We start from the raw sequence: 14,210 nt of genomic DNA on the forward strand, positions 1-14,210 counted from the left end.
AAGCGGGGTTTTGACCAATAAGGAACGGCGACTGTGGGGTTTTTGTGGAGACCATCACTCCGACAAACTTTTTTTAGACGCGCGAGAAGGTTCAGAAGAGGGCGATGGACGAGAGCGACGGCGAGCGCTGGATGGAGGGCGAGGACGCGGCGGAAGAGGAGCTGCGCCTGCTGGAGGCAATGGGCAGCGTGTCCACCGCCATGCAGCAGGTGAGCGCGCGCTCGGAACGCGCTCTGAGGCGGGAGCTATACCGAATAGACTGGCAGATTCTCTGACATTGACACATTTTGTGCTCTTTGCTTCTGTGCTGCTGCAGTTCAATCAGGTGCTGGCCAAGCTCAACCGACAAACTGTGGAGCTGTCCAAGGAGCTGGGCACGGCCGAGAGGCAGCTGGTGAGTGGCTGTAGCAGAGCTGAAGACGCAGGCAGGGTCTGATAGAGCTTGTGTGTGTCATTTTTCGCTGCCAGAACGCGCTGTATCTTCCTTTCCAAGCCGCTATTTATGCGATGCAGAGCTCTAGCGACCGCCGGAGGACGACGCTGTCAGTGCCGACAGTGACGGCCGTTGCCACGCCCGATGCCCAGCGGACAGAGCTGTAGACGCTGAGCGACGACTTCCACTTCCTGTAGCTTGTGTGACTGATAGAGCAATGGCCAGTTGATGGTGCGTGTATGTAGTCTGTAGTTTTGTTGTTTATTTGCTTGTTTTGTTGCTGTTCTTACACAAGTGCACTGGGTCGGACGAACGGTCGAGCTACCACGTCAAACACACATGGCGAGATGAAGGCGAGACGGACCCGTCGTTTGCAGCGCGCTCTGCGCGTCCTGGCTGCTATGCAGTCAGCCGAGGAGGGAGTTTATAGGGAGCTTAGTTGGGGCCCACCATCTCCTCGGGGCGCACGAAGCGGTCGAACTCCTCGCCGGTCAGGTAGCCCAGAGCGATGACGGTCTCGCGCAGGGTGGCGCCGTCCTGGTGGGCCTTCTTGGCCACCTTGGAGGCCTTGTCGTAGCCGATGTGCGGGTTCAGCGCGGTCACGAGCATGAGCGAGTTCTTCATGAGCTGGTCGATCTTCTCGCGGTTGGCCTCGATGCCCACGATGCAGTTGTCCGTGAAGGCGCTGCAGCTGTCGCCGATCAGGCGGATCGAGGACAGCAGGTTGCTGATCATCACGGGCTTGAACACGTTGAGCTCGAAGTGGCCGTTGGAGCCGCCCACGGTCACGGCCACGTGGTTGCCCATGACCTGCGCGCACACCATCGTGATGGCCTCGCACTGCGTGGGGTTCACCTTGCCGGGCATGATGGACGAGCCGGGCTCGTTGGCGGGCAGCGTCAGCTCACCCAGGCCACTGCGCGGGCCCGAGCCGAGGAAGCGGATGTCGTTGGCGATCTTCATGAGCGAGCAGGCAATGGTGTTCATGGCGCCGCTGGCCTCCACGACGGCGTCGTGGGCAGCGAGGGCCTCGAACTTGTTGGGGGCCGTGACGAAGGGCAGCTTGGTCTCCTCGGCGATGATCTTGGCGATCTCGGCGTCGTAGCCCTTGGACGTGTTGAGGCCCGTGCCCACAGCAGTACCGCCCAGCGCGAGCTTGCACAGGTTGGGCAGCACGCGCTCCACGCGCTCAATGGAGAGGGCGATCTGCTCGCGGTAGCCCGAGAACTCCTGTCCGAGCGTGAGCGGCGTGGCGTCCTGGGTGTGGGTGCGGCCGATCTTGATGATGTCGTCGAACTCCTTGACCTTGGCGTCCAGGGCGTCGTGCAGCTTGTGCAGACCCGGCAGCAGCACGCGGTGGATCTCCTGCACGGCGGCGATGTGCATGGCCGTGGGGAACGAGTCGTTGGACGACTGGCCCATGTTGACGTGGTCGTTCGGGTGCACGGGCGACTTGCTGCCCAGCTCGCCGCCCGCGAGCTCAATGGCGCGGTTCGAGATGACCTCGTTCGTGTTCATGTTGGACTGGGTGCCCGAGCCCGTCTGGAAGACCACGAGCGGGAAGTGGTCGTCCAGCTTGCCGGCGATCACGTCGTCGGCCGCGGCGATGATCTTCTCGGCCACGGCGGCGTCCAGCTTGCCCTTCTCGAGGTTGTACTTGGCCGCGCACTTCTTGACCACGCCGAAGGCCTTGATCACGGGCATGGGCATGCGCTCGCGCGCGCCGCCGATGGGGAAGTTCTCGAGGCTGCGCTGCGTCTGCGCGCCCCAGTACTTGGAGTCGTCCACCTTGACCTCGCCGATCGAGTCCGTCTCGACGCGGAAGGTGCTGGCGGCGCGCACGGCCTTGACGGTCATGCGCGAGGAGGCTTTGCTGACGGCGGCGGAGAGCATGTCTGCTGCTGCGGGGGTGCGAGTGGGGTCCGACGTGATTGCGAGACTGAGGGGGAAGCGGGCGCCCGAACGAATCCTGGCCGCAGCTTCGAGAGCGGGTGACGTGTGAGGGTGTGGCTCGGCTTTGAGCTCTTGAAGGCAGCAATGCAATTGTGCAGGGCGCCGCTCCGCTGACCAATTGGCGCTGCCCATCGAGCGAGATCCTGACCAGGGAAGGGGCGCGTCTCCGATGCAGCCATCCGGACAGGTAGCGATTGTATGTATTTGGCTCGAAATGGTAAAACCGGTAGGAAGGAGATAGACGGGTATTAGGAGACAGAGGTTTGTTAAAGCTGAAGCGATCCTTTTCTTTGTGTGGCACACGCGTTGAAGTTGACCCACCGAGCGCTTCGTGGCTCTTGAGTCGGAGCAATGGCAACCGCGCCAAAAGGCCGATCTGCCAGAGATCGACCCGGAGGTCACTTCGCTCCGGGTTGGCTTCACCCACGGACACGTTCGAGTACAGATCAGCGGCAGGAATCTTCACAAACGGTCGATCGTTGGCAGTCCAGGGGCAATTCAGGAACTCGCTGGAGGAAATGGCAGGTTGCGACGGAGAAGGGTCTACCACTCGCGGCAGAACTGAGTGGGGTGCTGCCAAAGCTCACAACATCTGCGACCGTGATCTCCCCGCTGTCTAAGACACGGCGATACAAAATCGCCAGGCACGCGAACGTTCGATCTGCCCCACGACGGAAAATCTTGAGCAGCAGCAGCGCGCGTAGCTGCGGGATCAACTGGAAGTAGTCGCAACAGTACTGCTGGGACCCCTCCAAGCTTCTGTAGAACTCGAGCTCGACTATCAGTCGAGGCTGAACGGGGTTTTCACCCGCCAGGGAAGTCTTCGGCACGAGGGCCGTGTCGGGATAACGCACGACGCGATACTGCGTCCCTTGACATACCATGTCCATGAGCTCAGCACATGCGACGAAGTTGGTGGGGTCGTAGGCTTGGAGCTGGCATTGTATCCGTATGAGAATCTCCTCGTGCGTTCGGTATCTTGCCTTGGTGACGCACAGATCGACCGTCGTCAGCGGATCTGTGCCATCTCCAAAGTAGCGAGCCTCGATTATGAAACTTTCGAAGTTGTTAAGGTGTTCCCGAAGGAGTTTCGTCGCCACTTCTTCAGATAAACGCTCGTCGCCAGGAGAACCTCCACGTCGTGTCCACCGTCTCGCACTAGCCGACGAAACTCGCTTATGGCGCCCTCAACATCCCAAACCGTCACTCGCCCGTGTGCGCTTGAGTGGCCATGCAAGTGAGGTAAGAGAATCCACTGCCATCACTCAAGCGGCTTGAACGTTGACAGTGCTTGAGCAGCCACCTCTCTCGCCTGCTGATGCACAAGTGCGCGTCGGCGGCACCTCATCGCATGCATCTCTAGCTGGTGTTTGCGCGATTGCCGTTCCTGCTCGAAGTCAGCCGCACGCAGTCTAGTATTGAGGCTAGCAATGCGCTCCCTCGTGCTCGTCCTTCGGCTCGTCGTCACCAACTCCAACTGTACCAGTGTCTGACTTTGCTCTGCTGCTTGGACGATTTTGTTCATTGTGTGCTGCTCGCAACTGTCAAAGCGACCGAAAAGTAGCACACGGAGCTGCGGGTGAGAGGCAACAATAGAGAGCAGTGGAAGCAGACCGTCGGGAGTAAAGTCGTTGCCGGACTGACAGAAAAGAGGAACAAATTAGTAGGCGCATTAGATTTCAACAACAGAGTAACATGATCGTACCAGATCCAGTCGATAGAGCCTCAAGCACCGCTGCATCATGCGCACAAGTACGTGAACACTTCGATTGCCAAAACTGTTGCGTTGCAGGTCGAGAGCTTCAATTCTTCCACTCCAAGCAATACCAGAGACCAGCACACCAACCATAAGATCGTCCAGCCCACAGTTAGCAAGCGAAAGTGCTGTGAGAAGAGCGTAGTTGGCCAAAGTGTAGTGCAAAGCGCTGCCAGTGCGTGGCGCGATGGCTTCGAGACGTGGGGTCAACTGTGTTGGGTTGGCAACAGTAACAGTCCTGATCGCCGTCGTTGGTACTCGAAGCAACTCACTCAGTGCACGAAATCCGCCGTCACCGATGTTGTTGTCCGCTAGAGACAAAGTCCGCACGCTACGATTGGAGCGCAGTGCACGCAGTATACGCCTCGTGCCCTCTTCAGGCAACGCATTGTCTTCAAGTCTCAACTCGGTAACCGAATGGTTATTACGCAGCGCAGCACCGAGAGAATCCGCCTCGGCTATCGTCAGTACGACGTGCTTCAAATGGCAAACCTCCAGCTCTAACGACGACATTTCAACCCACATAACCGTCTCGCGGAGCACCTCTCGCTCAATTGCTGCTTTGTTCCTGCGTAGGTAAAACTCCATCCTTGATCGATACAACAGAGCGTCCGGTTCGTCGTCATCCTGGTTGTTCTGCACCTGAATAGCAGTGACTGCCGTCGGGCACGAATTCTTCATCGCGTCGGCTAACATCTGCAGCCCCAGGGTCGACAGTTCATTGCCGCGCAAATCAAAGCTCATGCCCCGCGCCTTGGCAGCCTGCAGCATTTTACCAAGAGCCCCAGCTCCGTCGTCGTCGATCTGGTTGTCAGCCAGATTGAGGGAGCGCAGCGTCGTGTTGGTCCCAGCTCGGAAAAAGGCGACCCACTCCGTCAACGCCTCGCAGTTCAACCCGCAGTCAGCCAGCACCAGCGTCGTGACTGTACGGTTCTTCATCAGCGACGTGGCTAGACAAGCCGCGCCATGCTCGCCCAGTCGGTTCCCGGACAGATCCACGTGGGCGAGGGTCGAGTTGGTCTCCAGAAAGTCTGCGAGCTGCACCGCCAGACTGGGGGTCACTCCACAGCGGCGCAAGCTCAACTTGGTCACACTCGAGTCCTCACTTACGCACCGCAATAGTTCCGCCAGCGACGTCGAGTCCAACTTGGCATCGTCCTTCACTTCTACCGCTGTACCGCCCATGGTTGTGAACGGCTTTGTGTCGTTTCATGATCCAAAGTATCTGCTCCGCAATAAGTAGTCAGCTCAATACTGGAGGCCTAGTATGCACTTATTCTGGGTCAACAAAGATCCAAACGGAGGTCAAAAGCTGAAGAGATATCCATGTCAACTCGTCGCTGGTTCACTGCGTTGCTGCTTTGGAGCTGTGGCTTCTTCTGCTATGCAACGTCGTCGAGCATCGACGAGATGTGGCAAACGGCGGACAAGTTGTGGCAGTCCGACGACCTGGACTCGGCCATGACCGTCCTGCAGCGCATTGAGACGCTGCAGCCAGGAGATCGATTTGCTCTCGTGGGGATGGCGTCGATTTTCCAGGGACGGAGGGACTTTGATCGGGCATTGGAGTTGCTGGACGTAGTATTAGCCCAAACACCAGAAGACCCCAAGGTGCTGCAGAGGATCGGCGAAGTCTACACGGACAAGCGCGAGATCCCCAAGGCGCTGGAGTTTCTCCACGCTGCAGAGCTGCAAATGCATACAATGGATACAGACGAGGTGGGCGACCTGTCGCACCGCTTGGCGTTGGCATATCACCATGGAGGAGACTTCGCCACGGCGGAGACGTTGTTCGGTCGTGTGGGCGAAAGAGGGCGCACTGCAGCGTTCTACTTCGACTTCGGAGTGACTTTGGAGAAACTCGGCAAGGCGCGTATGTCGTTGATACTTTATCAGCGTTGCTAGCCGGAAAAGACTGACGGAAATGTTTGGGTGGGGCAGATTTTGGCGGCAGGGGATGCGTACAACCAGGCACTTGACATTGATCCGAACCAGGCAGAAGCGAGGATTAACATCGCCGCACTTCATCACCAGTATGGCGACGTGAACGAGTCCATTCCTCAGTATCTGGTGCGTTTTGTCTACTGATTTAGGGTTATCGAGCAGTGAAGGCTAACTTGTTGCTGCAGCATGTGATTAACTCGCCGTCAACACCAGCGAACCTCAGGATCATGGCTATGGGCAATGTCGGTGCAGCCTATGAAGTCTCCAGCGACATTGTGAACGCGTTGAGCTGGTACGAGCGGGCACTAGAAGAAATCAATTCCTCTTCAGAAATCATCTTCACAGACAGATTTACGACTCAGTCGTCACGGCTGCATCTCATGGTGCACATGGCGAGGGCCAAGCTGAGCGCCTGCGTGTGGACAGACGCAGAAAACGACTTTGACTCTCTGTGGGCGACGGTGACCAACCTGCAAATGACAGTGGGCAATCTGTATGTCTTGACGCCGTTCGACTCGTTGCTACACCCGATTTCACCTCAAGAAAGGAAAGCGCTGGCTGTGCATTTCTCTATGAAGTACGATGTCGATCTCGCTAACAAGAAGAACGACAGTTTATCGACTGCGTTTCAAGTGAAGCCACCCGAAAACAAACGTACCGAGCAGTTGACCAGGCTGAATGTTGGATATCTATCGTATGACTACTCGGACCACCCAACTACTCACCTGATGGAGGGCACATTCGCGACCAGAGATCGAGATTCGATGAATATTGTAGCGTTTGGATACGGACGAGATGATGGCAGCGCATTCCGCCAGCGAGTGGTCGAGAGTGTCGACAAATTTGTCGATTTGTCTACAGTGTCCTTCGAAGAGAGTGCTGCGCGAATTCGGAGTGAACATATACACATTGTTATGGATGCTCAAGGACACACGCGCAGAGGTCGCATGCAAATTGTGGCAGCCCGGCCTGCGCCAATCGTTGTAAATTATCTGGTGTATCCTGGAACCTCTGGGGCACCTTTTGTGGACTATGTGCTCGTCGACAAGTTCGTGGCACCTCCTGCAGAATTAGCCTCGGCATTTACGGAAAAACTTGTGGTGATGCCTCACTCCTATCAGGTGAACTACTACAAACAAGTACTCCGGCAGTCCGAAAGGATATCTCGTCGATCCGATTTGTGGCGAGCTGACGATGACAAGGAAGATGAGGACGATGGATTCTTGTTCGTGAATTTCAACAAAATCGACAAATTAGAGGCATCCGTATTCAGCACGTGGATGGGCATTTTGCGGCGTGTACCTCGGAGTTCGCTGTTGTTGCTGGACCCTGGAAGACACGTGCTGGATGGTAATATGACTCAATCCGTCACGAGTCATGAAATTAGGAAGAACCTCTGGAGGGAGGCCCAAGCACAAGGAATTTCAACCAGGAGAATCCGATTTGTGTCCAGGTGAGTCGAATACGAGCGTTAACGTTGCGAAGCTAGTTATCTAACTGTATACTGCCAACCCAGAACCCCAAAGCTTGAACACCTTCAACGGCACCGTACGGGAGGGCTCTTCCTTGACACTTTTATTGTACGTTGAATAATCTCTTTGAATTCGGACATATTACTTACTGTTTTCAAATGCCCCCTGCATGTAGTATGGAGCGCATTCCACCGCGACCGACGCGCTTTATGCCGGACTTCCTGTGTTGACACTAGCCGGTGACTCTTTCGCAAGGTGCTTCGTTGTACGGCGTTTTTTTTCTAAGTTGTTTGGCTAACCCTGGGTTGACTGTGCCAGCCGCGTGGGACTCTCACTACTGGAAAATCTAGGCATGCCAGAGCTGGTCACCTTTAGTCGCAAGGAATATGAGGATCTAGCAGGTACGGGCTCCAACTACATTCGGTTGTGCACTAACCAACCGTAAGTCTGACTTTCAATCATGTATGAACGAGTATGTCTTTGATTATAGTGTATCTGTCATCGACACCTTCCGTTCTCTTACAATTGCAGCGTCGGCTTCGAAGTGATCAAGTCGAGATTGAGCAACCGTTATTCCGCACCAAGCAGCACACCGAGCATTTGGAAGCAGGTCAACGTCTGATGCACGACATTTACTCACTCACAAATCGTACTTTTCATCTGGTGGTTGGAGGTAGGAGCAAAGTTTGGGGAAGTTGGAACGATGTGAGTGGGTGAGTGGGAGCTTTAACTTATACGTTGGGTATCCTTACTGTTCGCTGTCTTGGTTCCTTTCGCTTCACTTATTCGCTTGCTTGCGGAGGTTCTGCGTGGGTGTGGTGCTTTCTACCTATGGTCTCTAGTGGCTGTGAGCCCAGTCCTGTGTGCGATGCTTTCGCGCCGTGGTGGGCTGAATCCACATCATCAAAGTTATCGGACCGTCGTCTTGAGTGTTTGTGGTGGGCAACCGGCAATCGCTCCGAGTCGGCGTGCGCTGGAGCTCGTTCGGCATGCGACTTGTCACTTCCGTTGCTATTTGAATTTGCACCACTTGAACTACTTGTAGGAGATGACACAGGTTGCCGTGGCCGCGCACGAGTATTACCCGTGGACGAGGCATACCGCTTGAAGGTGACAGGATGATTAGGACTTAACGCTACTGGCATTGGCGTAGTCATCGTTCCTGTGCTCCCGGTTCCACTTGGTCGTGGTGACTGCTTGTCTGCTCTTAATGCCCCCTTCGGCTGAAGTGGGTTATCCATGATCCTCCCACCGCGTGACCGCCCTCCTGTCGGTGTTCCCGTAGACGGCGAAGGGCTCCCGCTTGAGTTTACCGCCGTGTTACCGCCACCATTAGATGGCCCTGAAGCACCCTGGGCATTTCCAATTAGTCCCGCGAGATCCGTCCGAGAAAGCCGCGGAACAATCGATGGTAACTTGTCATCGTCGTTAGTTTTGGCTGCCATGGACGCAGGTGCAGGCGTATATGTGATCGCGAAGCTCCCGTCGTCATCATCATCTTCGTCAACATTATCTTGCAAAGAAGCACACGCAAAAGCAGTGGGGAGGCAACCAGATGCGCCGGCCGTGCCGCGCACCCATGGGTGACTGAAAATCTCGGGGATAGTGGCTCGCTCGTTTGGGTCAGGCTTGAGCATCCGAATTACAAGATCTGTGAGCGCAGGACTCAAGTCTGGGTCCAGCTTAAACTGACATCGCATGATTCGGTTCCGAATGACGTTTTCCCTCGGTCGATTAGTCCCTTGAAGATCAGGGCCTTCGAAGGGGAGCCGGCCGCACACGATTGCAAACAGAATTACACCGAGACTCCACACATCGAGCGGCGGACCTGCATTGGACGTGCCACGAAAAACTTCCGGTGCCAAGTACGATATAGATCCGCAGCTCGTTTTCATCATCGCACCCGGCTTGTAGAAATCGCTCAAACCAAAGTCGGCGATCTTGGCTGTGGAAATATCGTTTTTACTGGCAAAGACAAGATTTTGCAGACTTTAGCGTTGTAGGACGTTTAGGCAATTGAAATTGGTACAAACGTACTTGGTGAGTAGGATGTTTTCCAGTTTGAGATCTCTGTGGCAAATGTGTTGGTTGTGAGCATAGCCAACACCTCCAAGGATCTGAGAGAATAGCCCAACGCCATCCTCTTCCGACAGACCACCCGGAAATTGCTTGATGTAGTGAAACAGATCGCCACTGTACACATAAAACACAATATCAGCAACCGTTTATCGAAAACAATAAGCTCTGGACATTGATTCACTTACCCTTCCAGCAGCTCAAACACCAACACAATATGGTTGGGTTCGTTGATCACGCGCAGCAACTTAATAATGCTCGGGTGATTCAGCGCCTAGCATCATAGCTTCGTCAATCCTGCACCGAATACCATAGAACAAGTATAGCAGCTATACATACCGTCAGACATTGGATCTCCGTCGTAGTGCGCTCCACGTCTCCCAACGACCCCATCTCGCTTTTCTACATTATAAAACACTGCGTCAATATAATACTCCACAACCAACAATCTCCTTCACCCTGCCAGCCCTCACCAGAATGAACTTGAGCGCCACTTTATCGTTCGTGAGCTGGTGAACCCCGAGTCGCACTTCTCCGAAGCCCCCTCTGCCCAGCAGCGTGGTCACCTTGTAGCCCCCCACCACGTTGGCCACCTTCTCGTCCGTGCTGTTCTGCGCGTCCTCGGCCCCCGAGTTGGGCGCCTTGAAGGACCTCCCGGTGGAGAAGAAGAGCATGTCGTTCTCCTCGATGCACATGATGTCGTCGATCTCGGCGCCGTCCGCGTTGAAGACCCGCGAGGCCATGGGCACCATCTCCAGCCGCTGCGACGCCGCGCACAGGAACTCGTCCCACGTCCAGTGGTGCTGCACGAACAGCACTGCAACACAGTACTAAATATTAGCATTCTGCTCTCAATTGTACTAGGGATCGCTTATAGGGCCACCTTTGGGGTTGTCGAAGTGGCCGTTCTTGAAGGCCTTGATGGGCTTCCCCTGCACCGCGTGGTCGCTGAAGTCGTCCATGTCGTCGAAGTCCGCCATGTTGAGCCCCGTACTCAGCCCCGCGGCATCCGCCGGCGCTCGTCGCTCGCTGCTCTTTGACGCCCGTTTCCGTTCTCGGCCGCATCCCAGCGCGGCGCCGCTCAATCGGCGCTAAATATAGGGCGATGGAGGATAATAAAAGGCAACTGCAACTTCATGACCATCACTCCTGGAAACCTTTTGGATAGAATACGATATGCGGTTAGAGAGGACCAGTCGCTCCAACCAACGGACACCAACGAACTAAGACCAACCATGTCTGCCACCGTGATCCCCTCGGTGGGGCCATCGATGGCTGAACACCTCCACGGCCTGCGCGGCGGTGCTCGACCTGACTTTCAGGAACCACTCCCCTCGCCTGCGCAGCTTCAAGAGCTCTTCGACCATCACCGGGCTGATGTTCCCCTTGAGGACTTCCTCCGTCGGGTGTGTGAGACTCGGCCTACTGGCACGGCCACTGCCACCTTTCCATTGATGCTTGACTCCGGCAACTTCTTCCAAGGGGTGTCGATGCCACGCATCATGGACTCTCTTATTCGGGACAACGGGAACTCGGTTCTCAAACGTCTACTGCGTGAGCATGCTTTCGGCGCGATCGACAAACGCCGAGATGGCGGCTTACGCATCCTGGTTCGCACAAGCGAAGCGCAGCAAGCTTTGAATGGCGAAGAGGTATCGATCATGGGGAGGAAGTTCCGGATTGGGCTAGAATCGCCTCTGGCTCAATGCTTCTTCCTTGATCGGCCTCACACCCGCGGAGGAGGCACCCACCGTGATCGGGTCCCTGGCCTCTCGTGGGGCTAAACCTGTGTACTTCCGACCTGCTGCCTACGATAAGGTCTCAGGCCTTTGCTCTACAACGTGGCGTTTCTACTTTCCAGGGGAAGAGGCTCCACCAAGCCTCTTCCGCGATGGGAGCCTACGCTCCTACGTCCGTGTGGGGAGGAAATCCTACCGATGCTTCGGTAAGAATGACGCGTCTGGCGGCCGACCTCGCCGTCAAAACCCACCGGGGGAAACCCCGGCACTGCGTGTGCATCAGCGCACGAGAGAATCAAGTGGTGACGACGGACCCACGGCTGCAGTCACCGGAAACGCTGCTGTGGCCACGCCAGCTCCTTCAGATCCAGGACAGACTGTCGCTCCCCAGGAAGCTGTACCGTCGAGTCACTCACCCCAGCCTGAGGAGGGTGGTGGGGTGCCGACTCAGTCGGCAGACTCGCGCGCACGCTCCATGTTGGGCAGGGAGGTGGTCGGTGCGGTGGAGCCGGTCCACGATGACGAGGCAATGCTGGAGCAAGTCTCGGGGGGGGGGGGGGGGGGGGGAAGCGCGCTCACTCGCCGAGCCATTCTCCGCCTCGCTCCCCAACGCTGCGGGTTAAAAATCGCTTTAACGTACTTGATGATTTCGACGGCGATGCCGACCTAGAAGTCGCCACAGCCAACGAGGAGGACGCTGTCATCTATCAGATTCTGCCTAGGGTGTCTGCAGCTACTAAAGCCCGAGTCCGCCACCGCTTCATGTCGAAGCGCCCAAAGCACTCGTCTGGTTCCCGAGACCCCGACGCCGATGAAGCCATCACCAAAGCTCTGCAGGAACTCGAGGAGACATCGCTAACAGCTCAAGCGGCAGTGGACGCCGACGCCATAGGGGTGGCCGAACGCCACGTCAAGGCGGTCAAGTTGGAGTTATCCAGGGCCAAAAGCGCGGAGAGTCTACTTAATTCGATAGTGGCGGCTCCTCATGCCTGGCAACTTGCACTCCAAGCTTCCGAGGTGGTCGATCAGTTCGAAGACTTCATCTCGCTACACGCTCTGAACCGGCAATTGCTCCGCCTGCCAAACGCCAGCTCCAAGTCGTTTACAGCACGGCTCGCGACTGTCGATCAGTTCCACTCTGGGTCCCGCTCTCAACTCATTGCCTCTATCACAGCTGCGGCAGGGTCATCCGAAGAAGGTCGCATTGGCTGGCTCCACGCGCGATGTGTCAGTCTCTTCGAGCTACTATTGATTCTTATGGCTACTCACACGTTTCGAGACGACTCGTGGCTCGCCATCTTCGCGACCAGCTCCCCGTCCTTCTTGAAGCGTAAAGGGCTGCGTCTTCTGGCGGAAGCCACGTTGCGAGATCTGATCCACTCCAGCTACGGTGTCACGGTTGTCACGGAAAGCCTTTTTCGGCTGCCAGGCCTCGCCACTCTACTCGAGCTCTCTGGGTTGCAAGCTTCCGCCGACACGGTCTGGATGGACCTGACGCTGTCAGAGGTGAACCCAGCGACGGCTGACCAGGATATGGGCCCCGACCGCAGCTAAGGTCTTGCCGGACTGGCATAACCTCAGCGTGCTCTCCGCCAATTTGAACGGGATATCGCCAACTGGCACGGAAGTGGCCCACCTCGCCCGGCGCCATGCCATTGTGTGTATCCAGGAATCCAAGCTGCGTGATGCGTCTCAAGCCTCGACGTTGCGTTTCGTGGTGGAGGCTTCGGCCAAGCGCAAAGCTTTCATCAATGACAGGAACGAAAATCACTCGGGCTCAAGGGCCACTCGTAGCGGTGGCATCGTGACGGTCATTGACCCCAGCTTACCCGGTTTATCATCTGCGGAGGAACTTGTTCAGCACCGTCGCGAGGGCAGATACTCAATCGTACGACTGGTGATCGGGCCTTCGGTGGTGTATATCCACAACATATATGCCCCCAATGACAGCAGGGAGCGCAATAACTTCTTCGCAACGTTACCTCGGTCTTTCCCTGAGGATGTTGTCCACATTGCGTGTGGCGACTTCAACTTGACGCTGAACCCCTCGCTTGACGCGCTACGACCCGCGTCAGACCCGAGCCAAGCTGAATGTCGGGACTGGATGACTGCCCTGGCACTGGAGGACTGTTGGCGGACCCATCATCCAGCGGACTATGTTTTCTCCGGGCCCACAAGGGCAAACAGGATAGACTACATCGCCGTCTCGGAGGACCTCTGCACTCATCAGTACGCTGACTCCGCGTACGTGAACCTGGACAAAGGAGGAGATCACCTCGGCGTCCAGCTCCAGCTAACCAGTTGGCATCATCCACGCGGTCCGGCTTCATGGTGGGTGCCCCGGTGGTTACTCGACAACGAAGGTATCCGAGAGGAAATTCGTACGGCGGCCGCCGAGCTGCTGCGTAGCCTCCCTAGCTCTGACAATCCAGGCGTCCTCTGGTCAGCCTGGAAATACCGGGTCCGTAAGTACCTCCAACGCCAATGCAGTTTCCTCCGCGCGCGAAATCGTCATGTTCACGACGCCCTTGTCCGCCGTCTGGAAAGGCTGTCATCGCTGCGAGCAGTGGACTCCTCCCCAGCGGTGGCCATCGCATGGTATAGTGCCAAGCGGGACGTCGAACTCATGTTGGAGGAACGTGAAGTCTACAGGAGAAGCTATCGATTTGACTATTTAGCGACTGCACTGGAGACCAACTCGTCGGCCTTCTTTCGTCCACCGGAGCCTGCGCGGCGGGTACCGCTCGATCGCGTCGAGCTGCAGGATGGGACCGTATCCACGGATCCGGCAACCATCTACGAGACTTTCCAGCAGAAATGGGGCTGTATCTTCGGCG

The 14,210-nt window shown here is 56.5% G+C and overlaps 5 protein-coding genes across 5 annotated transcripts; 2 read left to right on the forward strand and 3 right to left on the reverse strand.

The window, feature by feature from the left end:
• Nucleotides 1-131: 131 nt before the first annotated feature.
• PHYSODRAFT_564446 (hypothetical protein) lies at nucleotides 132-696 on the forward strand (the record flags this gene model as incomplete). Its single annotated transcript, XM_009536724.1, has 3 exons — nucleotides 132-209; nucleotides 317-394; nucleotides 469-696. The coding sequence occupies 3 exons, from the start codon at nucleotides 132-134 to the stop codon at nucleotides 598-600; spliced, it is 288 nt and encodes a 95-aa protein (XP_009535019.1). The 3' UTR covers nucleotides 601-696.
• On the reverse strand, nucleotides 675-2,290 carry PHYSODRAFT_564447 (hypothetical protein; the record flags this gene model as incomplete). Its single annotated transcript, XM_009536725.1, has 1 exon — nucleotides 675-2,290. One exon carries the CDS (start codon nucleotides 2,288-2,290, stop codon nucleotides 869-871), a length of 1,422 nt encoding a protein of 473 aa, XP_009535020.1. The 3' UTR covers nucleotides 675-868.
• A 1,357-nt stretch (nucleotides 2,291-3,647) lies between these two features.
• On the reverse strand, nucleotides 3,648-5,081 carry PHYSODRAFT_521681 (hypothetical protein; the record flags this gene model as incomplete). Its single annotated transcript, XM_009536726.1, has 2 exons — nucleotides 3,648-3,959; nucleotides 4,092-5,081. The coding sequence occupies 2 exons, from the start codon at nucleotides 5,079-5,081 to the stop codon at nucleotides 3,648-3,650; spliced, it is 1,302 nt and encodes a 433-aa protein (XP_009535021.1).
• A 1,232-nt stretch (nucleotides 5,082-6,313) lies between these two features.
• PHYSODRAFT_523651 (hypothetical protein) lies at nucleotides 6,314-8,275 on the forward strand (the record flags this gene model as incomplete). The annotated part of the gene is made up of 5 exons (XM_009536727.1): nucleotides 6,314-6,646; nucleotides 6,752-7,539; nucleotides 7,603-7,666; nucleotides 7,734-7,813; nucleotides 8,032-8,275. 5 exons carry the CDS (start codon nucleotides 6,314-6,316, stop codon nucleotides 8,273-8,275), a joined length of 1,509 nt encoding a protein of 502 aa, XP_009535022.1.
• Nucleotides 8,276-8,340: 65 nt separating this feature from the next.
• Nucleotides 8,341-10,614, reverse strand: PHYSODRAFT_522365 (hypothetical protein; the record flags this gene model as incomplete). The annotated part of the gene is made up of 8 exons (XM_009536728.1): nucleotides 8,341-8,394; nucleotides 8,458-8,854; nucleotides 8,975-9,523; nucleotides 9,596-9,751; nucleotides 9,823-9,908; nucleotides 9,974-10,036; nucleotides 10,108-10,451; nucleotides 10,518-10,614. 8 exons carry the CDS (start codon nucleotides 10,612-10,614, stop codon nucleotides 8,341-8,343), a joined length of 1,746 nt encoding a protein of 581 aa, XP_009535023.1.
• Nucleotides 10,615-14,210: the final 3,596 nt, after the last annotated feature.

The sequence above is a fragment of the Phytophthora sojae genome (assembly GCF_000149755.1).
Source record: "Phytophthora sojae unplaced genomic scaffold PHYSOscaffold_9, whole genome shotgun sequence".
NCBI lineage: Eukaryota > Oomycota > Peronosporomycetes > Peronosporales > Peronosporaceae > Phytophthora > Phytophthora sojae.